General features: G+C 37.1%; 2 protein-coding genes across 9 annotated transcripts in view; one reads left to right on the forward strand and one right to left on the reverse strand.

The window, feature by feature from the left end:
- The window catches only part of LOC131427958 (glucose dehydrogenase [FAD, quinone]), a 49261-nt gene extending 30191 nt beyond the window's left edge, over positions 1–19070 (forward strand). Inside the window, exons 2-4 of one of the 3 annotated variants that reach the window (XM_058591561.1) lie at positions 10129–10535; positions 16098–16837; positions 16902–19070. In XM_058591561.1, coding sequence (XP_058447544.1) covers positions 16682–16837; positions 16902–18608 — 1863 coding nt within the window. In that variant the 5' untranslated portion in view covers positions 10129–10535; positions 16098–16681 and the 3' untranslated portion in view covers positions 18609–19070. The remainder of the gene's footprint in view (positions 1–10128; positions 10536–16097; positions 16838–16901) is intronic. The other 2 variants (XM_058591562.1, XM_058591563.1) reach the window with 2 other exon arrangements.
- The window catches only part of LOC131427964 (flotillin-2), a 475383-nt gene that overhangs the window by 272555 nt on the left and 176530 nt on the right, over positions 1–26298 (reverse strand). The gene's annotated exons all lie outside the window — the stretch shown is intronic.

The raw sequence follows: 26298 nt of genomic DNA on the forward strand, positions 1-26298 counted from the left end.
AAGCACAAGTTGGACAGCAACAGCTTAATGAAATGGTTGAAGCCCTTCCTGCACCACGATTGATTCTGGGGGATTTAAATTCGCACGGTATTATGTGGGGTTCCGTTTACAATGATAGCAGATCATCTTTAATACAAAACATTTGTGACAATTTTAGCATGACGGTATTAAATATGGGTAGCATGACACGGATCCCAAGACCTCCGGCACGCCCAAGTGCATTAGATCTATCTCTTTGCTCAACATCAATTCGACTAGATTGCACCTGGAAAATACTGCCTGATTTACACGGTAGCGATCATTTACCAATCATCATCTCAATTAGCAGTAGCAATTGCATTGCTACTTCCGCTAGTATTCCATATGATTTGACAAAAAATATCGACTGGATTAAATACCAAAGTAGTATCTCTAGTATTTTGAATTCAATGGAAGAGCTCCCTCCACTTGAAGAATATGACTTCCTCATTTGTTCGATTCTGGAGGCAGCAGAACAATCCCAAACTAAACGCTTTCCTGGGCCAACGACTAACAGAAGGCCTCCCAACCCCTGGTAAGACAAAGAGTGCTCAGAGGCTAAACTCGCAAAACAAAATGCTTGCAAGACGTTTCTGAAACGGGGAGGAGGAACTCCTCAGAATTTTGAAAAACTTATGGTTTTAGAAACCAAGTACAAGAGCATACTTCGAGCCAAAAAATGTAGCTATTGGAGACATTTTGTCGAAGGTTTGTCAAGAGATACCTCAATGAGCACTCTTTGGAACACGGCCAGACGAATGAGGAATCGTAACGTGGGCAATGAGAGTGATGAATACTCGAACCGATGGATATTTGACTTTGCTAGGAAAGTTTGCCCAGATTATGTTCCTACGCAGAGCATTATACGGGAATCTCCTCCAAATAATGGTTTTATTAATAACCCATTTTCAATGATGGAATTTTCTATAGCACTCTTGTCTTGTAACAATAACGCTCCAGGGTTGGACAGAATTAAATTCAACTTGGTGAAGAATCTGCCCAACCTCGCAAAAAGACGTTTGTTGGAATTGTTCAACAAGTTTCTTGAGCAAAATATTGTTCCACCTGACTGGAGACAAGTGAAAGTTATCGCCATTCAAAAACCGGGGAAACCAGCTTCCAATCACAACTCATATAGACCCATTGCGATGTTGTCCTGCATCAGAAAATTGTTCGAAAAAATTATTCTACGACGTCTCGACACTTGGGTCGAGACGAACGGTTTGTTGTCAGATACTCAGTTTGGCTTCCGTAGAAATAAAGGGACGAATGATTGCCTTGCATTACTTTCGTCTGACATCCAAATTGCCTTCGCTCAAAAGCAACAAATGGCATCTGTATTTTTAGACATTAAAGGAGCATTTGATTCAGTTTCCATTGATGTTCTTTCAGACAAGCTTCACCAAAATGGACTCCCAGCGGTTATAAATAATTATTTGCACAACCTTTTGTCAGAGAAACACATGCATTTTTCACATGGCGATTTGACAACATTCAGAATTAGCTACATGGGTCTACCGCAAGGCTCATGCCTCAGTCCGCTCCTCTATAATTTTTACGTGAATGACATTGACAGCTGTCTAGTAACCCCATGTACACTAAGACAATTGGCAGATGATGGCGTGGTTTCAGTTACTGGACCCAAAGCTATTGATCTGCATAAACCATTGCAAGATACCTTAGATAACTTGTCCGATTGGGCTGTTCATCTTGGTATCGAATTCTCTGCGGAGAAAACAGAGTTAGTCGTCTTTTCAAGAAAGCATGATCCCGCGCAGCTTCAGCTCCATATGATGGGAAGAATGATCCAACAGGTTTTAACTTTTACATACCTCGGGGTGTGGTTCGATTCCAAATGCAAGTGGGGAGGACACATTAGGTTTCTGATAACAAAATGCCAACAAAGAGTAAATTTTCTTCGAACAATAACAGGATCTTGGTGGGGTGCTCATCCGGAAGATCTAATAAAATTGTATCAGACAACGATACTTTCAGTGATGGAATATGGATGCGTTTGCTTTCGTTCCGCTGCAAACTCTCATATTATCAAACTGGAGCGAATTCAGTATCGTTGTTTGCGAATTGCTTTAGGGTGCATGCATTCGACACATACAATGAGTCTTGAAGTTCTGGCGGGAGTTCTTCCATTAAAAGATCGATTTTGGGAGCTTTCATCACGCCTGCTAATAAGATGTGAGGTGCTGAATCCCATGGTAATTAATAATTTCGAACGACTAGTCGAGCTTCGATCTCAAACAAAATTCATGACAGTATATTTTAACCATATGTCACAGGAAATCAACCCTTCAAGATATATTCCTATCCGTGTCAGCCTCCTAAATGTCCCTGACTCAACTTTATTTTTCGATACATCCATGCAGCGCGAAGTGCGTGGAATCCCGGATCATCTACGTTCGACGGAAATCCCAAAAATATTTTCAAGTAAGTTCAGGCATATTGACTCTGAGAAAATGTTTTACACGGACGGATCGCGAATTGAAGAAGCGACAGGGTTTGGTATGTTCAACAATAATGTTTCGGCCTCATTTAGGCTTCAAGAACCTGCATCTGTTTATATAGCAGAGCTAGCAGCAGTTCATTATAGTTTGAGTGTAATCGTCACATTAATTCCAAACCATTATTTCCTCTTCACAGATAGTCTGAGTGCAATTGAAGCCATTCGCTCAAACATGACTGGCAAGACTGAACCGTTTTTCCTGGGCAAAATAAAACAGTGCCTGAACGACATATTGAACAATAATTATCTAATCACTATAGTCTGGGTCCCGGCTCATTGCTCCATTCCTGGCAATGAAAGAGCCGATATTTTAGCCAAACGTGGTGCTATTGAGGGTGAAATTTATGAGAGACCAATTGCTTTCAACGAATTCTATAGCTCGTCTCGCCAAAGAACACTTGCCAGCTGGCAAGCTTCTTGGGATAAAGATGATCTGGATGGTGGATTCAGGGGACTGGATGTGAGTAGAGATTTCATTCGTGTGATGTCCAGACTCATGTCCAATCACTACACGTTAGATGCACATCTCCTTCGAATTGGGCTCTCCGAGACTAATCATTGTGCTTGTGGCGAAGGTTATCGAGATATTGATCATGTCGTTTGGACATGCGTGGAGTATCGTGATGTCAGATCTCAACTAATAAATTCTTTGCGTACCCAAGGTAGACTATCCAATATCCCAGTTCGAGACATTCTTGCTTGTCGTGACCTTTCATACATGAAACTTATTTATCATTTCATAAAGAAAACTGGAGTTTCAATTTAATAAAGGCCCCTTTCAAGACTTAGTTCTGATCCCAGCTGCGTCCATGAGTTCAACCAATAGCTAAATTAGAATAAAAATAATGTAATGATACAAACAAACTCGAAACAGTTTATGAAATTATTAACAAAATGTCTGAAAATAACAGCTTATTTTATAATTTATAGAAGTTATTCGTTTGGTTCAAATAATATTTCCGAGTAGATTTCATAATTAATGACGAGTTACCTAAGATGATATTTAAGTAATAAGAGAATATGTTTTAATAAATGCAAAACGTTGTGACTATGTTAGAAATAAGAGAATATGTTTTAATAAATGCAAAACGTTGTGACTATGTTAGAATTAAATTAGGATAAGAATATTATGTAAAAGTGATGCTACGGCGAAGAAAAACTTATGTAAACTGCCTTAAGAAATAAACGTATTTATGAAAAAAAAAAAAATATATATATATATATATATATATATATATATATATATATATATATATATATATGTATATATATATATATATATATATATATATATATATATATATATATATATATATATATATATATATATATATATATATATATATATATATATATATATATATATATATATATATTATATATATATATATATATAGATTGCGGATAACGGTTTTATTACTTAGTAAGATCAATTCTTAACACACTATTTCATTTTAATGAAATTAATGTTGCAGATTCAATTAATTTCGAATAAATGTCGGTAATAAAGTCAAGCGTAGAGAAATTTCGTCGCTTCTTAAATGTTGAAAGGCGTGCAACGAGCTTCATATGACGAAATGGAAATGCCGACCTATTTAATCTACGAAAAGCGTACAAAACAAACTATTTCTGGACTGATTCAATGTGCTCTCTATTTGTAATAGTGTAAAGATTCCACACTAGTCTCAAATATTCCAAAGTAGGTTTGAATAATAACAATGTAATGTTACATACAACAGAATTCAAAATAAATTTGTTTTTTTTTTGTTTATGGGAAACGCAAAAAGAATGAACTTTCTTTCAGCACGTTTCTTGAAGATGAAACTTCGAGAGCTTTAAGCGTTATCTGCAATTCAATCGCAATTGAATTCTAGAGTGCATATATTCGGTGAACACAAATCAGCTGACAAATTGCATTCAGTAAAGTTTCCCATGAAGTGACCAATGTGGTAAATAAAATTTCATTTTCAATCGAATAATATTAGATGAAAATGAAATTTATGGTCACTGACCGTCAGTATATCCCAACTAATTCGTTGGAGTTTTGCCGCCATTTTCAAGTGAAGCTCCCAGTATTCATCGTCAGTTGAATATTCTTTCCTAGTCATTTGAAGTTTTGCACAGTTTCAAGTGCCAAGTAATCTAGCTGCTTCATTGTCTTCGCTGTTGGTAGTGAGCAAATTCGAATGAATAGAATCATAAATGGAATAAAGTATTAAAAATGAAAACTGAAGGAGGAAACATTTAATTTATGTGTATTCTGTAATTGATTTTTTAGCTATCTGGTTTGTCTTTCAACAATTATCTTGAACCTATTCGAATGTTTACATGAACCTCATTTGAAGGCCGCTCTCATACTATTGAAAGAGATATTTTGTTACTTCAAGAGACGGTGGTTAAACTGAGCTTTGATTTGTTGAGAATCGATTGAAGAAATGAATGCTGCTCGTTCAGAGTGTGAAGTTTACTGCAGTAGAGAGATCGTCTGTGTGTTTCACATTCGGTTTCAATTGAATTGAATGAAGTTTCACTGCACTGCTCTCCATCTCTGGAAAGATGACTTGGACGAGCAAAAAAAGGGTACCCCCTTTGAAGTCCTTAACATCGACATGACCCGATGCGACCCGTCTTTGGTTCTAAATTGATGCCCAAGCATTATGTGCTGCACACCACTCATTCGAAATGATTTGTATATGTGTTAAATTTTGACATTTGTTTGCCTACTGGTAGATTTTGAAATTTGTTCTTCAGTTGTGAAAATAGCATCGAAACAAGAAGAGCATCACGTCAGAATTCTGCTCGCGCATCGCGAAAATCCAAACTGCTCGCACGCAAAGTTGATGAAATTATTGAATGTGTCCAAATCAACTGTGACCAACGTAGAACTTCAGTTATTCAATATTTGAATGCGAAAAATTGATTATTCTCATAACCATGTTAAATACCTAACAAATGTTAAGTATTATAAATAAAAGTTAATTATTACACTTTTACTTCAAAATAGCTCTTTAGTCCGATTTGGTTTTGATGAAATTTCTTCATATTTTTTACATTCTGTTGACTAACCTGAGCGGCCATTTTGTTCTACTCTGTCTTTTTCCACTGCTACTTAACAACTTAACTTAACTAAACTTAACTAACTAACTTTTCTAATATATAACTAATATTTCTCAATTGGGTGAAATTGAGGGAAGTTGGGTTGATCGATGTCCTTTCGAAGAAGTCCATCCTGCTGGTTCAATACTACTCTATCACTTCTCTGGTGTAGTGACAGCTTGCCAAATCGGGCCAGAACTGTACAGTTCCATTGCGAGCGTATTCAAGGAATAAACCATTTCAAGCAACCCTGCTTAGACATTTAGGAATGTATAGCCCTGTATATCACGAAAACCTAGGGCTTCTGTCCAATACTAGTAATTTGGTATGCTTTTTGCAACCCTCATCAGTGTACCAATTCTAAGTCTGTCTGTTTCGGTCACGTATGTTGTCTGCTTGATTCTGGTTCAGCGTCCTATTTGGTTGCTCACTGGGCCAAAGGGAGCAAAATCCTTCTCGTAGACGAATCCTTCTGACGGTGTTTTGGCTGCCATTGGATTTCTCTGCGAAATCATAATCCGACAGCTCAGGTTTTGCTCTAATGGTTCTCAACACTTTCAAATACAGCTTCCAGTTCTTAGATCTGTTGCGACTTACTGCTGATCGGTCACTCAAAACTTGAACAATGAACCAATACAGGGTGGGCCATTTAAAGTGGAAGCATTTGTTTCTGAACAAAATATATGAAAAAAACATATTTATTTATTTTCATTTCGATTTCAACAGCTACAAGATATCGCGTAAATGGCCACCTTTGGCCTTGAGTACAAAATGTGACCTTTTTTGGCGTTTTCCATCATTTTGGTCACTGTATCGGTCGATTTGGCGGCGATTTCACGTCGTATGTTGTTTTTGAGTTTAGCTATGGTTTTTGGCTTATCCTTGGATTTCAAATAGCCCCACAAAAAAGTCTGGTGACATCAAATCGGGTGATCTCGGGGGCGAGTCAAAATCACCGTTTTCGATATGACTCGTCCGGGGAACAATGGTCGTAACAAATCGATTGTTAGTCGAACTGTAAGGCATGTTGCACTGTTGAAACCAGTAGCTCTTAAAACGTTTTTAACGAACAATGGGTATGCTCCTTCATCGTCTTGGAAAAAATAGGGACCAATCACCATATCCGCAAAAACACCACACCAAACTGTAACTTTTCGATCGTATAGAGCTGCGTCGCTTTTACGTATTAATGGGCCCAAGGATAAGATTTTTTTGTGTGCCCCCACTGCCCCTATGTAAATGCGGCCCTGGTATAGAGGCACCCGATCAGATGCACATAACAAAATCATAACACAACTATATCAACAGTTGATATGTATAACAATTTGTGTTATTTTGAGATGTTTAACAAATGAAAACAGTTGAAAGTTAAAACTTATGATAACAATATAATAACAAAATCAGTTATGAAGTTTTATTTTCATTTGCAAGACTCATGATAAAGTTCATTAATTGAAAAAATGAGTTTTTTCGTTACTTCATATCGAAAAATAATGATCAGAATTTCAAAGAAATAAAAGAAGAAACCAGATCACTAAATATATTATTCATTTAATATAAAAATCATTCAACAATTTTGGATTGAAACGATGCTAAAAGTTGGCTGTGATATAGTTTTTCTATGTCAAATTTGCTATCTAATTTATTACAACTATTGTTATAAATTTCTGCTTTCGGACTTCTGTAGTTATATCAAATTCAATAATAATTGTGATACAAACGTTTCAAAATCTGTTACGATTTTGTTCCCGCTAGAGTCTTTTATGTTATGATTTTTGTTATTTTAACAGCTTACCAGCCAAAAATATTTCAAAATTTGTAACAAAATATTTCTGAAATAAATTACTCCAGTTGTTATAATTCTGTTATTACCGTCTGATCGGGTATTCCTCAAATAATTGAGGGTTTTCAGTGGGATAGAACCGAAAATTTTGCATCAAAGCGCATCCATTAAACGTGACATTTACCCCGTCTGACATGATGATTTTTCGCCAAAAGTTGGCCTCGTTCTCAGATTTTTCAATGATCCATTTGACATAATCAACGCGACGCAGATAATCACCTGGGTTCAGTTTATGTGCCTTTTGAATTTTGTACGGAAACATCTTTAAATCGACACGAATTATGCGTCGGAGAGTGGTCCGAGCTATGCCCAACTCCTGAGAACGACGACGAGACGATGTTGCCGGCTCCTCCTCAACACTGGCTCGTACGGCTTCAATATTGTCTTGTTCGTTGTCTGGATGCATGACTAGTATTAGAGCAATTCCAAATCAAAATCAAAATCAGAACCGAAGAATTACAACGAGAAAAACTTGATCATTTGCATGTACCCATTAACTGTTTTAGCTGTAACTTCACCATTTTTCAAAAGGCACGAATGGGAAGGCATCAATCTGTAGGTTTTAATAACAGCTTTGAATTAAAAATTATCAAAAAAAATTAAAACCCTGATTTTTTTTATTTAACTTTCGGAATATTTTGTAATTATTGAAAAAAAAATTAAATTTTCAGTGTATTTTTTTTTTAGAGTGCCCAATCGATTCCCTACAACTTTTTCATGAACGCCATTTTTGTACAATTAATGGTTTCCGAGTTAGAACCATTTGAAAAAGGCAATTTTTGTGAAATGCAAAAAATACATACGCCCTTTTTAAAAATCAGTCGTGAGTCGGATTGACCTCTCCATTGGTTCAAAAACTTATGGTTTGCCATACTGAAGCCATGTACAAAGTTTCATCCAAATCGGAGAAGGTCGAGTCTGATGATCTGCTAAGCATTTCTGGAATTTCTCATAACTAACATTACCAGAGTTCACAAATTTTCCGTACGATACGATACGAATACGATACGAACGCTTGGTTTTCATTGAATGTAGAGCTGTACAATTACAGCGCGTTTTTTGGTGGGTATTGTTCCTTGGTAAAATTGTCATAGAATAACGCTTCCAATGCGGTATGTCATTAGTTGATCAGACAATTCTGTCAAAAGTTATTGGGTTGCCCGATGCTTCCATTTTTAATTGCCTACTACTGGCCTGTACAGGGAGCTCCATCTTTTATGTCGGAGTGTAAACATTGAGTAATTTTGAGAAAAAAAACAACCGAATGATGTATTTTTATTCAGCTTAGTTCTTTTCAATTTTTTGAATTACTTTTTGAAAACAATATCAATTAAGTGGCCACCTTTATTAGCAATTACAAAATGACTGCTTTTTTCTGCGTTTGCCATTACTGACGGACTTTAAACCAAACTTTTCGAAACAAACAAAATGATGGACTCGAAGCAGAACACATACAAAGGGCATTTCATCGAATGCACTTTGATAAAGGAGGGTACAGATTTCCCTGAAGTTTGCATTCTGACTATCATAAACAATTCTGAGGACTTCAATCTCGACAGTAACTCTTCAACAAAAGAACTTCAAATGGAGAGCGTGTATCAAAAAATAACTCAACTGTTGTCACAAACGTTTTTGAAGAGACAAGATTACGAACTATGGTCTAGAATTGAGGTCGCAAAACTGTTACAAATTATAGTATAGAATTGGGGTCACGAAACTGAATAATTCGGTAATTCGTAGATTTGACAGTCGTCGATATGGTTTAGACGCAAATTCGAGGTAGAGATGGTAAACAAAAGAAATAAGTTTCAGTAAGTGTTATTTCGGTTAAGTAAATGTGAAGTTCCAAATTTACTGATTATTAAGGAAATTTCTGTGAAAAACAATAACATAATACCTGTACCATACAAATTTTCAACTAAAGGGCCGATTTTAGAAAATTAACTGGATTTATTTAGGGTACCTTTTGGATCATCAATAGTCTTTGGTTTGCTGGCATTTTCTTCAAATAGCCCCACAGAAAAAAAAACCGTTGCAAGGCGTCAAATATTTCCCATATTTTTTTATGATAAGCTTGCACAATTTTTACAGTTTAATGATTGTTTTCAATATTCAACGTGGATGTAAATCGATCCATGACTAAAATAGCAAAGACGTCAAAATCGAATTTTTAGGCTGAAAATGACGGAGCTATTCAACATTTCATTAGTTCCTGTATAGTTGGCGCACCCTCTATATAACGTACACTTCACATTGAGAGTGAAGTCTGACGGTAAATAACTTGATACGAACGCTGAAAGGTTAATCTGATAATACGTTTGAAGTTACCTACTTTAAAAATGTCTCCTATAGCACGCGATCTCAATCATAAAAAGATTTCATCAGTACTTAACATTGTAGAGAAAAGTTACAGGTATAACGAATCTACTAACCTCCTCAACATATCTTGATTTTTCATCATACCATTTTATGGGTGTAAATATTTGATTGTCCTATGTCACGCTAACTATGTTAATTTTCCAGTTGATCATTAATGTACTACAAGCACCCATATTTCATTGAATATGATTGCATGTATCCATTGTGAAAAATACTGGATTTTTTTTCCTATTAACCAAACAACTTCCAATCATAAATCTTTAATTAATTTCAGCTAACAACTCATCCGCACTCACACACAAACTCAATATCGCTCGCTCGCTATAGTGATCACGTCATATCACAGCTCGCCCGAGACCAATTCAGACCGCCGAGGCTCTGTCTGATCTGTGGAAGCGAAGGGTGAGTGACTAGCACGCACTATTTTCCCCCGGATGTTCAGACCAGGATTAGAGCGTTGGGACCACAACGAGCGGCAGTAAAATCTGCAATATTATTAAAGTCACTTCAAGATCGCGGCAACCGAGACAAACACACGAACGACTGAACCCGAAAGGAAACCGAAGACGCTCGGTAGCGTCAGCCAGGATATACTCTTTTGAAAGGAGTACAGTCGGAACACCGCCTAGTGCAGCAACTCTATCCATGCCTTTCAATATAGCGGATTTTCGAGTGAGTTGAGTGAGTGGTGCTTTTCTTCTTTCTTTTTTTTTGGGATGGTGAAGGGATTCATTTTGCATTTTTGTATTCAATCGGAACTTTTGAGTGAAATTCAAAACCAACTTTCTGGGTGAAATATTTTTTGGAATCAATATTAAAATATATTAAACAAAATATCACTAAAAAACTTCTCTAAAATACAAAATAATCAATAACATAAACAATCTTCTAAACGAACTACTTTTCTAATTGACATTAGCATTGAAACACGAAAATTAATTGATCTCCAACTACACCGAGGCATGTAAAGAAAACATAAAATAACATAGGAAATGGGCACAGTCAGCCAATGGCAGCGTGTTTAAAGGAAGGAAAAAGCACAACATGTGTAACTCGAAAACGTATGCCACATATCACTATAATTACAGTCGCGACACACGGTAGTGCTTAGTGTGCCATTTGTGGTAAACAGCAGCGGGCAGAAATAAGTCGTAAAGCCACATTAAACACGAATGCTAAACTATGCACTCGCAGACACCAAGGGCACAGCATAGATTCGATTGAGCTGGGTGCTGCCGGTCAGGAGCGTTTTCATTTTTATTATGACCGCTACCAACGGCCTGTCACATTAGGTTACCCGAAGCAAGTGTTTTATTGCAAAAATATTATAGCAGATCTCGACTTACACGACCAAACACTTCTCGTGTGAACCATCGGCGAGTGTGTCGTCAGGTATTTGGCTCAATATTCAGCGGTACTAGAATCAATATGCCTTCCAGCAGATGGAACCTCAAGCCGCATGCTTTGTAGGAACAGTTCCAAATAAACTACGTGAAAGAATCCAAATTCAACGAAAACTGGCTCACAGTTGGATAGAAAAGAAATCGAGCATGCTTTAAGTATGTCACAAACGTCGTATCCTATATTTTTTGGTTGCTTATGTAAATTAGATCGGGTTTTGTCATTATGGTAGCTGGACCGATGGCTCTGTTGATTTACAACACTAACTAAATTCCAATGAAAATTCGTCAGACGAGACATAAAAAATGTTGATTACAACTGGTTATAGGCACATAAAATTAGTGTACGTTCACGTTTTTCGAGCCGTATAAAATCGAAAATGATAAATTCATACGATTGATTTCACATATATAAAAAATCTTTTCTAATTCACCTAGTGGTGTTATGATGCCTTTCTCATATTACTTATATTTCGAAATACATCATTAGAAGATTCTGTCCAGAAATCAATCTTGAATAAAATAAGAAACTTTCTTTGAATATGAACTAACATAACCTTTTCAATTTGTAAACAGTTATGTCGAGTTAATGAGAATTTTTCTTTATTTTACATCGTCACACTGAATGATCAAACACACATTAAACAGCAAAATATGAGACTATAGGAACTTTTATTTGAGCCTAAGTTTGTGGAAATCGATCAAATCATCTCTGAGAATTTTAATGAATCTCGTTTTAGAGTTTTTGACCACTATTTCCGGTACTTCTGGAACCGGGAACTTGGAACCAGTACAGCCGAAGTCCGTTCGTTTAGTATGTTACTAATATGGCCTACAAATTGAATCAGTTTTGAGCCAAATCTAGAAGAATGTTACCCTTTTTGCATCGTCGCTTTAAATGACGGTTTGCATTTTTAAACACACTTTACCCTATGAAAGCATGATGAAATTCAATAGCAACCTATGGGACTATGATTTTTTAATTTTATTAGTGATATTATTTGACACATACTCACACACGTACCTACACACACAGACATTGCTCAGCTCGATGAACTGTGTCGAATGATGTAGAACACATAGCCCTCCAAGCCAATTTTCATTAGTTAACTTTTCAAGTAATTTTATAAACTTTCTATATGAGAAAATCAATAAGTTTACTTTTATAAAAAAGCATCGTTATCATTATTTTGTAATAACACTAACAAGTAGGTACAAAATGAATTAAAGATTTCTAAATTTGCATATTTTTCACCTGAAAAATATAGATTTAAACGTGGCAACCCTGCACGCTATACGAAATTGAACAAAGCACGCTTCGGACGGAGTAAAGCCGCACGTACCGACCCGTACCAGCTTTGCTTCGTCATTTTGAATGACGATTTAAATGATTTGACACTCATCACCCTTTAATTTCGGCACCAGCAGTCGGATTTGGATGAAATTGTACAGTATATTTTAAGACAATGAGAGCTTTAATTTGAATCATGATTCGTGAAAATCGGTTTAACCGTTGCTGAGAAATCGAAGTGAGTTCCGTTTTTGGAGGTTTACTCCACTATTATCGGTGCTTTCGGAAGCGGAAACCGGGGACTAGTACTCCCAAAGTAGTTTTATATATTCACTAACTAACAAGATCTGCCAACAATATGAATTTAGCAGTAAGTTTTTTTTTTAAAATGTGCACCTCGTTTCGCCATCACTTGTGAAAAAATACTCATGAAATTGAAAATATTCACTAATTACACTGTAACACCGGAACTTGGATCTGGATCAACTTCTCGGGAACTTTTTAGAGAATTTCAAGACCTTTTATTTGCATCTTTGTTTTTAAAATTTAGTGAATAATTTTCCAAGAAAATTGAGTGCGCATTTACTCATTAATTTGCACATATTTATTTGTAATGCCGGAACCGGAAGTCGGATCGCGGTAAAATTCAATAGTGATCTATGAGACCCTAAGACCTTTGATTTTAATTTGAGTTTGTGAAAATCGGTTCAGCCATCTCTGCGAAAATCAAGTGACATTATTTGTCATATACACACATACATACACACATACACACACGCACACACACACGCGCGCGCCCACACTCACACACACACACACACACACACACACACACACACACACACACACACACACACACACACACACGGACATTTTGTGACCTCAACGAACTGAGTCGAATGGTATATGACACTCGGCCCCCATACCTCCGTTTACACACCACAGAGTAATATGAAATTATCGATGCAATTCTAAGTTCGAAAGTTCGAATGCATTGATTTTACGATTGTATTTTTAAATTTATCTCATTTGTAGAGTAAATTTATATTAAATCGCCTGTTCCAAATATAAAAACTCTGGTGGTGTAACGATGACTTCCACTTATTACTCATACGATAATAAACATTATTGTGGAATTCTTTGAAAAAAAAACTTATCATTAAGGGGTTACATGCCTTCCGGTTCGAGAAAAGCAGCCCAATCTTAAAAATCACTGCAGGAAGTGTAAAAGTGATTTTATTTCAATGAATTTAAAAGCATAGAACAGTACATGTTTTATTATGTTTGTAAACATTTGTTTATCGTGGAAGTATGATGATTGTACGCCCCCTGCCGCAAAACGGTTATAGAAATGTGGTGAGCACGATATCTCAAAAGCTAATGAGCTGACCTGAAGTAGATCTCCCGTAGTTGCACTTCGTTATTGACCAGATGAGTGGAAATATACAATGAACCAAGAAAATGAAGCTTGGGAGAAGCAAATCATGTTCACTGTACATACCCACTTACTTCTAACTTTTCATTAAATGATCAATAACGACGTCGGCTACGACCAAAACCTCTGCTACTTAGGGAAAGGAAGGAATGCTAGTCCGATACTCGTTGTTTCTAGAGACCGCGGGTACCACTTTATCTCCACGAGCATCACGGGATAGGAGATGTGTTAGTAGGGAGGGAAAGAGATCCGGATATGTTTTGGTATATAATATGATCTCAACAAAAGCTGATTTTCGATACTCAGGAGAAATTTTAATAAGGCATTATTAGTAAGAAAAATATAAAATTTTCCCTTATTCGCATTGCTGTTAGCAACGCGAGTTGAAACGCGACTACTGAAAAAATAAAATAAAATGAACAATCGCGAACAGGTTTGCAGCAGACCAATTTCAGATTTTCAGCCTGAATAACACGATTGATCTGTAAACTTTCACACATTCCATAGAAATCTGATATCACCGACAATGATATGCAGACGGCGCTTCGATCGCTTAATATCGTTAAATTTTAGGACGGTAAATTCTCAGTTTCCGCTGCTTAATTATTTTTATTTTTGGCGAATCAACATAATTTAATAAATAGCACTCTCAATACTAAGCATAAGTTTGCCACACCTGCACTATCACTCAAAATAACTGTTTTGACCAAATTTTTAATTATACGTTCTATTTTGAGAGCAGCACTTAGACACCGCATCGTACTCCCAGTGATGCCAACTTCTTCTCTTTCAAATTTGCAGTTGTAATTGTGATTGCTATAGCTAGTTGGTGAACGCAAGTTTCTGTAAGAATTTTTTTTTCGCCTGATTGGCAATGTTTTTTCCGAAAAAATCAATATTCGCATCAGCGCCGCTTTAACGTTATCATGGACCCAGGGTAAGATTTATTTGTGTACCCCTAACAAACTGAGCAACCTTCTTTTTGCTCGGTGGGTCCAGTCAAGGGCTTCCTGACACCATGGGGCTAGGGGTACGTGCATCGACTGCCCCTCTGCAAAAGCGGCCCTGATACAATTATTGATTTTTTCGGAAAAAAATATTGCTAATCGATTTTTGAGCTCGTGCTCACCGTTAATGACTACTAGATAAAATTCGTTTCGCAGCAGAAGCCGTACAATGTACGATCTTTCACATATAACGATAATGAAAATTTCACAAACATAAAACATGTACTAATCGATGCATTTTATTCCATTGCTGCTACTGATCAACTGTAATCGGATTTGTATTAATTCGAATGAACAAAACACGCTTCTCTTTAACGAGTGAGTTACAGAAACACAGTGGCGTCTCGTCCTCATGTGCACAACCGGTCGAATTGAAAGGAATAAACTGCGTCCCCAACCCCATCCAAATTCAAATCAATTAATTTATTGGCATCGTTTTTTTTCGATGAAAGCAGGTTGAATCGCACCGAAATAGCGTGTATTTCCACGCATCTCATATACATCAGACATAAAATTTTAAGTATCTGTTGTCGCTGTGTTAGTGTCTTTTCCGTGCACATGAGTTACTGCACAGGTTCAAGAAGAGAAAGAATTACTCAGCTCAGTTCTGAGAATTCTTTGTTTAATAAACAATCCCATCCGAAAGTATATCGTTATCTCATTGTATTGAAAAACAAGCGAATCTTCATTCCTCAATGTTTAGTTTTTACTTACAACGAACTTTTACATCTGCCATCTTACCACTTTAGTAGTGCACAACTAGTCAATTTTGTCTCGAGACGCCACTGCAGAAACACTCATTTTCTGAACTGATAATCAAAGAGAAAGAATTCTATTTTTCCTTTTTTATTCATATTCACTGCATAAATATGATTTGAAATTTGATCACTCTTTGTCGAAAGCAGATGACGTTCGACCCGCTTAAATATTAAAACGAATCACGATTTTTACACATATTTTGTTTTGTTCATGCACTAAAAGCACGTCCTAATGTACTCAATTTCTTCTTTTAGCGTGCTGTTGAATTTTCAAATTTTTCGATTTTGGTAACCAGTTCAAAATTGTACTACACACATAAAGTGATCATTTCCAATTTCAAAATCGTTTCAGAGTTTCAATAAAATGGGCCAAGAGAAATCTCTGCCCTCCAGATGTACTTCCGCACATGACTACCACCATCACCACCACCATCACCATCATCACAACCACACGACTTCTCTGGCTTCGACGACGGGTTCTAAATCTTCCGCTGCGCCCTCCCGTTCTCCGTCCACAGCTTCGACGACCTCCTCGGCATCGTCTGCGTCGGCGGCTTCCTCGTACAAGAGCGTTGAGCGCCAGACAAAATACCTGAACGAACACTTATACATCAAATCCTATCTCGACATCGAGGAAGAGGACAGAAACGCCAAACTGCTGTTCCAGAAAGTGCGTCCCGGCGGTATACGAAATTACACTCCGAAAATTCTCTCGGATAACAACAAACAAGATCTTGATGTGTGGATATAGCAGTCGAAGGCGCGACATACTTTCCGCATACGCTGAAACTATCACCTAAATAGAAGCTGCTTGCAGGAATACTCACTTTTGTATCAACAACTCTTTCCGCTGTTTCCTTGCAAATTCTCTTTCAGTGTGATATCACTCAAAATACATTATCAAAAATCCGATTACGACACTAGTTCTCTCGTGCAATGGCTCTTGGACTCGCTTCCATAGCGGCAGTAGCTGGAGGAATTACGCACACCCCGATAGCACTACTCACTCTCATACCACTTATAGCTGTAGGAGTCAATTACTATAGATACCAAAGTGTGGATCCGGAATCAAAACCCATAGACGAACAAACAGTAACCCACCGGTCATAGAGTTATCAGGTCGAATTGTTAATTAATCAACTCTTTTTATTTTCAGTTAAGACGCTACTATGACTTCGTTGTCATTGGTGCTGGATCGGCAGGAGCAGTTATGGCCTCGCGACTTTCAGAAATGGCCGACTGGTCCGTTTTGCTGCTGGAAGCGGGAGGGGATGAAACGGAGGTGACCGACGTTCCGTCACTAGCGGGCTACCTGCAGCTGACGGAATTTGACTGGAAGTACCAAACAACACCATCAGGGGACCGTCGGTATTGTCAAGCGATGATAGGCGATCGGTGTAATTGGCCTAGAGGAAAAGTTATGGGAGGGTCTAGTGTGCTCAATGCAATGGTGTATGTTCGGGGAAACCGAAAAGACTACGACAGCTGGTTAGAGCAGGGAAACATCGGATGGGGTTATGAAAGTGTATTACCGTACTTCATCAAATCAGAGGATAATCGAAATCCATACATGGCACGATCGCCATACCATGGTGTAGGCGGATACCTAACAGTACAGGAAGCACCGTGGAGAACACCGCTCTCAATAGCATTCATTCAGGCCGGCCAAGAGATGGGCTACGAGTACAGAGATATCAACGGAGCTGAGCAAACTGGGTTTATGTTGCTTCAAGCTACGATGAGACGGGGAAGTCGATGCAGTACATCCAAGGCATTCATACGCCCAGTGCGATTGAGGAAGAATCTACACGTTGCGATGCACGCACAAGTGACACGTATTTTGTTCGATAAGAACAATAGAGCTTACGGAGTTGAGTTCTCACGTCACAACAAAAGGCAGCTGGTTTTTGCCAAGAAGGAAATTATACTATCAGCAGGAGCGTTGAACACTCCTCAAATCCTAATGCTTAGTGGCGTGGGGCCAGCAGATCATCTTACCGAGCTTGGAATTCCAGTATTGTCCGACCTTCCAGTTGGTGACAACTTGCAAGATCACGTGGGCCTAGGAGGCTTAACATTCGTGGTAAACGAACCAGTAACCGTTAAGACGTCACGTTTTACAACCATACCAGTAGCATTTGATTATATCTTCAACGAAAGAGGTCCCATGACATTCCCTGGAATCGAGGGGGTGGCGTTCGTTAACACCAAATACGCCGATCCATCTGGTAAATGGCCAGACATCCAATTTCATTTCGGACCGAGCTCTGTGAACTCGGACGGCGGACAATACATTCGGAAAATTCTCAACCTACGTGATGGGTTCTACAATACAGTTTACAAACCACTTCAAAGTGCTGAAACATGGACGATTCTTCCACTTCTGCTGCGACCGAAAAGTACCGGATGGGTCCGACTGCAGTCGCGAAATCCTTTTATACAACCCACGATCGAACCGAACTACTTTGCCCATCCGGAAGATGTGGCGGTTCTTGTGGAGGGTATTAAGATTGCGGTTAACGTATCTTCGACCCAAGCATTCCAACGCTTCGGTTCTCGGCCGCACAAGATACCGTTTCCAAGTTGCCGACATTTGCCGTTCATGTCCGATGAGTACTGGGCATGTTGCATACAGCAGTTCACCTTCACCATTTACCATCCAACGGGAACCGCGAAAATGGGCCCGAGCTGGGACCCCGGAGCGGTGGTTGATGCTCGGTTGCGGGTGTACGGAGTTTCCGGCTTGAGGGTGGTAGACGCTAGTATTATGCCAACGATCATCAGTGGCAATCCGAATGCGCCGGTGATCATGATCGCCGAGAAGGCAGCCGATATGATCAAACAGGACTGGGGTCGTTGGTGACGACGGGGTTCAGTGACGATAATTCGAATGTGCCTAACCTTTGACTGCATTGAAATTTGTGTACTTTAATTAGAGAAAATTTACAATGTGATAGTAAAAGTGTAACAGAGGACAAAAATACGCACCAGTGATTGCCGTGGTAGGATATAGTGAAAGACGCCGAGAGAATATAGTTTAAAAAATTTCTGCTAGTCAGCACTTATGGATTAGAATATTCGAAGTGTTACTGAATACTGATTGTTTGAGGCAATAGGAAGCTGTGTCAAAAATTTTTATGTTGACGAGAATTTTTGTTTTAGAAAATGCTGTAGGACCATGCAGGACGAAACAAAAAAAAATCAAGGAATATTATGTTTCCCATTCAGGAAAATTTTCTGAAAGGTTTATTCTGGTACTTCAAATTAAAAGTACACACAGTAAACTGACCTATTTCGTGTAGAAACTATTTACTGTTACTTCTGAAAACACGAACGTTACCAACAATAAATGAATAATAATGAAAGTTAAAAATTGTTTTCATTACATCACACATATCTATGCACCATACAAATTACTTCATTTCTGTTCGACTGGCCCGTTTATAATGATGAAAACACAGGTGCATAGATATGAGAACCGATTGAAACATCATCAGACTCAATCATCACTTAAAGGATCGCTACAGGTAGATTACATCAGTGGTAAGCCTTTGAATGTACTTCTCATCGAACAGCTATGAGTGCACTTTGCATAACAAATTTAATTACTACTATCGCTTTTGTATCAGTGTTTTACTCTCTGTTGATTCGAAGCTCGACTGTCATAATTTCTTTTCAACGCTTCGATAGTATTGCTAGGTAGGATAACTCTTACTATCCGATTGCTTCTAGCATGCTATTAACTGTGCTATTAAGAGACTATGGACAACGTGACGTAAGTATATAAAAAAAACAGAAAAATACACGGATAGACAAAATAAAGAGCGCACTTCATTGTTTTCTGAATTTCTTCTATATATTTGATTCTAAATAAAGTTTACATACTAACGTTGTCCAGTATATTTTACGGTTTCACTTATTTAGGTCTCCAGTATATCATGTTTTTAGGTTTCACTTAGAGAACACTAAAAAAAGAATTTCACTGGGATTTGTTCCCGAAGTTTGAGCACAATCAATCCTGGAATAGTTTATTCTAGTCCTGGTTGTTTCAAATTCAAATGGTACTATCAAATTCAAATGATACTATATCTTTGCTTTAATATTGATATAAACAAAACGACCAATCTTCATTACCGTTAATATCGTCCAGTCCTGGCCGGATGTTTTTTGTTGACTTAGTAGTCCAATCTTCAAAACTTAGGCGAAAAAAATTGTTTGAGTTTGATTTGATTGTTTGATGATTTCCGTTAGTTACTAAAGGGTGATTTTTGATGATATCTTTTTGTCAACACTGTTTTTGACAGATCACACGTGAATCGTGTCTTGTGTCATTGTCAAAATGGTTTAGTTTGATCTATAATTTAATCATGAATGAACGCTAGCAAACTTGGAGGAAGATCCACTTTTTTATCGAAAAATTGTGTTCAGCGACGAAGCTCTGTTCTGGTTGAATGGATACGTCAACAAGTAAAATTGCCGCATCTGGAGTGAAGACCAGTCAAAAACATTGCAAAGCGTAAAGTCACTGTTTGGTTTGGATTATGGGTCGGTGTCAGTATTTGTGAAATACCGGGCGATATATGGAGAGAGTGTCTAAAAATTGGACCTTGCGCATGGACCATTCAAAAGGAGCCTCGGCCAACATTTGCATGGAATTATCTTCGAACATAAAATTATATTGTTCGCTTTATCGATTCCAATAAAGATTTCAACGATTTTTTTCAAATTTTTCGTTTTTTTTTTTAAAATCCTGTACCACTTAAAAAATCACCCTTTATTTTGTGTATATTAATACGTTAAAGTTGTTGATATACAAAACGACAATTACTGATCAGCAAAATCTCAAACTGTTTGTAAAAGAGATTTATTTTTCTGCTTTATATCTATACTAGACTTCTGTCTGCTTAATCCTTCATTTTAACTGTAATACATTACAGTTTTTGTTATGAAATAATGTTTAGTTGTTCATTGAGCTTCTCATGAAAGAACTCTGCCCACTGGGATCGACAGATCATGTAATAGTTTTTAAGTCGAACAATAATTTATTAGTTTAAATTTTATTGTCGAATGAAAGCTCTGGACGAGAATCAGTTGAGAAAGAAAAGGTCAACTATGTGAACGTTTTTCAAACGTAATGAAAGCTTTTGAGTAGAATGGATCTAACGTCAGCTGCACAAGAATCTGCAAATTATTACAAATAATGAGCATTGGAATACCCCTTCGATAAATGAATTCGATTACAAACATCATATATAGTTTAAAAAGATTAAAACTTGAGAAACAAAATGTGTTATTTTATTGTTTCTGACGATAGTATTGTTCAACAAGTTACTAAGGCTTGCTTCATTTAGAATTGGAACAAACTTTTGCTCATATTGTGGCGCTTATGGTGGACGGATTTGGAAGCTCTTGGCGCCCACGTATCGGGAATTTTGTCAGCTTCGCCTATGATTTTTGACACTCCGCAAATCGACTGTACTTTGTAAACATGGAAGACGAAAGAAGGGAAAAAATTGTTTTTTGGAAAATCCATTGTGGTCTGCATCTAGGCTAGCTAAACAACTGCAATTGCCCAGAAATACCGTATAACGCGCCATCAAACGGTAGAAGGAAACATTGACGACGATTCGGAAGCCTCAAGCCAATCGTCGGAGTGGAACTGTCGACTGGAAACTGCGTGGTAAGAATTTGAAAACGATTAAGAGGAATCCTAATCTGTCGGACGTGATTTGGCCAGAAAATTCGGTGCTGCCCATAGTACCGTGAGGAGAACTCGACTCCGAGAAGGAATCAAGTCGTATCGAGCTAGCAAACAGCCAAATCGGACCATAAAACAGAATAGTGTGGTCCAAATTCGTGCTCGGAAACTATATGACCAGGTGCTGACCAAGTTCGACGGGTGTCTTCGGATGCACGATGAAACCTAAATCAAGGCTGATTTCGGGCAAATCCCAGGTTAAAAATTTTACTTGGCAACGGCTCGGGGGGATGTTCCAGCCAAATTTAAATTTGTTTTTGCCGATAAATTTGCAAGAAAATTTTATGATTTGGCGGGACATTTGCAGCTGTGGCAAGAAAACGAAAGTTTTCGTTACAAATGTGGACAATAACATCGGAACTGTACCAAAAAGAGTGTCTCCAAAAACGAATATTGCCGTTCATTCGATCCCACGACCATCCTATAATGCTTTGGCCAGATTTGGCAAGCTGTCATTACAGCAAAGTCGTTCAAGAATGGTATGCAGAGAAAGGGGTCCAGTTTGTTCCGAAAAACCTTAACCCATCCAACTGCTCCTAGTTCCGCCCTATTGAGAAATACTGGGCAAACATGAAGCGAAGACTCAAGGCAAAAGGAAAGATTGTCAAAGACATCAATCAGATGACGACCTGGTGGAATAAGATAGCTAAAACGATGGACGAAGAAGGTGTGCACCGCCTACAGGGTCCGGCACTCGAAGTGTAACCAATTCTTTTACTTAATTCAAAGTACAAAATGTGTAAAAATAATACAAAATTCAGAATCAATTCACTTTTGCTCGATATGACCACCTTGACTTGATGACTTGACCGCCTTGACTTGATGACTTGAGAGAGCGAAGGAGTTGCTTCGTTTGGCCGAATGTGACTTGCAGGTATTTTGGCCTACTCGCGGACAATAACTTTTTTCAGCGCCTCGAGACTGGTGTATCTTTTAGTTCGGACTCTGCTCTCCAAAATGGCCCAAAGAGAATAATCCATTGGATTCGCATCTGGTGAATTCGAGAGCCATTGTGTGGACGTGATGAAGTTCGGAACGTTGTTTTTCAGCCATTCTTGGTTCACTCGAGCTTTGTGAGACGGTGCCGAGTCCTGCTGAAACGTCCATGGTCTGCTACCGAGAAGTTTGTCTGCCCACGGCTTCAAAGCAACCTCCAGAATACTTTCCCGATAATATCTCGCATTTACCTTGACGCCAGGCTCGATGAAAACGATTGGAGAGCGCCCATCTGCGGTTACAGCGGCCCAAACCGTTATCTGTTGCGGGTGCTGCCTCCTGGTGGCCAATCGATGACTCAAATTCTCGTATGAACGGTCGGTCAAGTAAACCCTATCGTTTTGAGAGTTTACGAATTGCTCAATTGGAAAAATTTTCTCGTCAGAAAATACAATGTTCGGAAATTGACCGCTTTCGGCCAAACGAAGCAACTCCTTCGCTCTCTCAAGTCATCAAGTCAAGGCAAAAGGTGGTCATATCGAGCAAAAGTGAATTGATTCTGAATTTTGTATTATTTTTACACATTTTGTACTTTGAATTAAGTAAAAGTTATTTTCCAATTTTTTTTTTTATGGCCTTTTTAATTGGTTACACTTCGAGTGCCGTGTTACAGGAAAAATTCGAGAATTTCTTCGAAACCGTGACGAATAATTGTATCCGTATTTTTTCTTAAAAGTATGAAGAAAACGCTACATTTGTATAAATCTTGAATTCAATAATAAATAACTGAAATACAGGCAATTGTCTTTGTTCTAATTCTATCTGAAGCAAGCTTTAGCAAAATAAGTTATCATACGTAAATCTGATATTGATCTTATTTTGTTAGTAACTTAGTAACTTTTGTTAATTACTTCATAAGACAATTCTTGTTACCAATTTTGTTATTTAGACAACTACTGGAACAAAGTAACAAAACATGTATACTTTGATGCGAAATGACAAGCAAAACTATACGAATTGATCATATATATATATATATATATATATATATATATATATATATATATATATATATATATATATATATATATATATATATATATATATATATATATATATATATATATATATATATATATATATATATATATATATATATATATATATATATATATATATATATATATATATATATATATATATATATATATATATATATATATATATATATATATATATATATATATATATATATATATATATATATATATATATATATATATATATATATATATATATATATATATATATATATATATATATATATATATATATATATATATATATATATATATATATATATATATATATATATATATATATATATATATATATATATATATATATATATATGCATTATCATCACTTGCAATGGAAAATATTCCACCACATTTTTGCACAAAATTTCACTTTTTTTGAGAAATTGAGAATTGATTGAAGATCTCCGTGATTACGTTTAGTGTGCAATCACTGTGAAAACCGACATACGACAGCTGACCAGCGTCCTATGCATTGAACCGCCATCCCGGACCAACGCGTTTTATTTCAATTGTTGTGCGGAGCTCTGAACAAAACTTTGAATGCAAAAACCGAATAAAAACATTTATTTTTGAAGAACCGGTTAAGTTTTTATCCGGTTTTGCATTTAAAATTTTTTGTCCGGTTCTCGCGGTTCTTTTTTATTCACGATTCATTCATTAACTTTTCAAATGGCGCAATATTCCACTCGTACAGAATTTCACAGGCTCTGAATGTAATTTGCGCTCGGCTACCAAGTGCCGCCACGTAGATTTATATGTATCAATTATTTATCAAGCAAATATGGGCCTTTTGTGGTTCAGACGATTAACTGGCGTGCTTTGCGAGCTGATGATTCTTAGTCCAAGATGCGCTCTTACTATCGATCTTTTGATTTTTATTTTATTCGATTTCAAGCCATGTAATTTTCAGATTAAACAATTTTACATCTATAAATTTGTGTGAAATTCGACGCTCCATTCATGTGCATCTTATAAGATGTAAAATCACAAGATTTTAACGAGCTGTGCAGAAAAATTCAGTCCTGGTGACTTGATATGTCATCTGTAATTTTAAATTTTTTTGGTGTAAATATTATTTTTTTTTTGTTTCGATTATAGAGGTTTTAAGCTTAAGGTCATTCGCCTCTTCGTGCCAGAAAAACCTTCTGACCCTATGTGCGGGGTTGGGAATCGAACCCAGGCGGGCTGCGTGAAAGGTATCGACTTACCCATCACACTATACCCGTCCCCTATGTATATATTTTTTTTGGTGTGTATATCTCAGATGTTAGTTGTCCGGTTTTAAAAATTTTATGACCATCAGGATGGTTATCTCTTACAAAAGCAAACTCTTCTTAAAATAATAGAAAACTACGAATTTTGCACATATCTTTAAATTCGAAGCGATGTTTTACCTGTTTTAAACATCAAAACATTGCATTTGATACAGGGTGATTTTTTAAGAGCTTGAGAACTTTTTTAAACAATAAAACGCATAAAATTTGCAAAATCTCATCGGTTCTTTATTTTAAACGTTAGATTGGTACATGACATTTACTTTTTTAAGATAATTTCATTTAAATGTTGACCGCGGCTGCGTCTTAGGTGGTCCATTCGGAAAGTCCAATTTTGGGCAACTTTTTCGAGCATTTCGGCCGGAATAGCCCGAATTTCTTCGGAAATGTTGTCTTCCAAAGCTGGAATAGTTATTGGCTTATTTCTGTAGACTTTAGACTTGACGTAGCCCCACAAAAAATAGTCTAAAGGCGTCAAATCGCATGATCTTGGTGGCCAACTTACCGGTCCATTTCTTGAGATGAATTGTTCTCCGAAGTTTTCCCTCAAAATGGCCATAGAATCGCGAGCTGTGTGGCATGTAGCGCCATCTTGTTGAAACCACATGTCAACCAAGTTCAGTTCTTCCATTTTTGGCAACAAAAAGTTTGTTAGCATCGAACGATAGCGATCGCCATTCACTGTAACGTTGCGTCCAACAGCATCTTTGAAAAAATACGGTCCAATGATTCCACCAGCGTACAAACCACACCAAACAGTGCATTTTTCGGGATGCATGGGCAGTTCTTGAACGGCTTCTGGTTGCTCTTCACTCCAAATGCGGCAATTTTGCTTATTTACGTAGCATTAATTGTTTGCTCACTTGGTCGATTATGTAGACCATAAATCGGGCGTAAAGCGCGAAACACATTTCGAACCGAACACTGATTTTGGTAATAAAATTCAATGATTTGCAAGCGTTGCTCGTTAGTAAGTCTATTCATGATGAAATGTCAGAGCATACTGAGCAAATAATAATGCATGAAAATCATAACCTCAAAAAATCTGAGCAAATACTAATGCATGAAAATCCTAACCTCAAAAAAATCACCTTTTACAATCTACAATTCTTAGAAAAAAATATCTTCTTAATTCTCAATATTAGTTAATTTCATAGAAATTTTACCAAAAATAGGTCATCGCTTTGAATGTAAAGATATGTGCCAAACTCGAAGATTTCGATTATTTTTACTAGACTTTGGTTTACGATTGTGATAAGAACTCTTGGTAGATAGTTGTGATCGTATTTTTTTAATTAAATTTATTTTGTAAGAGATAGACCAGTCTGATGCTAATAGTACTGTTGTTGTACCGTTGAATTCCACTATATCACGCCATTACACTCTCACAAAGTCACTATTTTCACAGTCACTATTTCTCCGAAAGTGTATCAAACGTTATAATACAGATACGTATGCTATTTGCATCCTTCTTCAGTGTATCGG

This window comes from Malaya genurostris, chromosome 2, assembly GCF_030247185.1.
Source record: "Malaya genurostris strain Urasoe2022 chromosome 2, Malgen_1.1, whole genome shotgun sequence".
Classification (NCBI taxonomy): domain Eukaryota; kingdom Metazoa; phylum Arthropoda; class Insecta; order Diptera; family Culicidae; genus Malaya; species Malaya genurostris.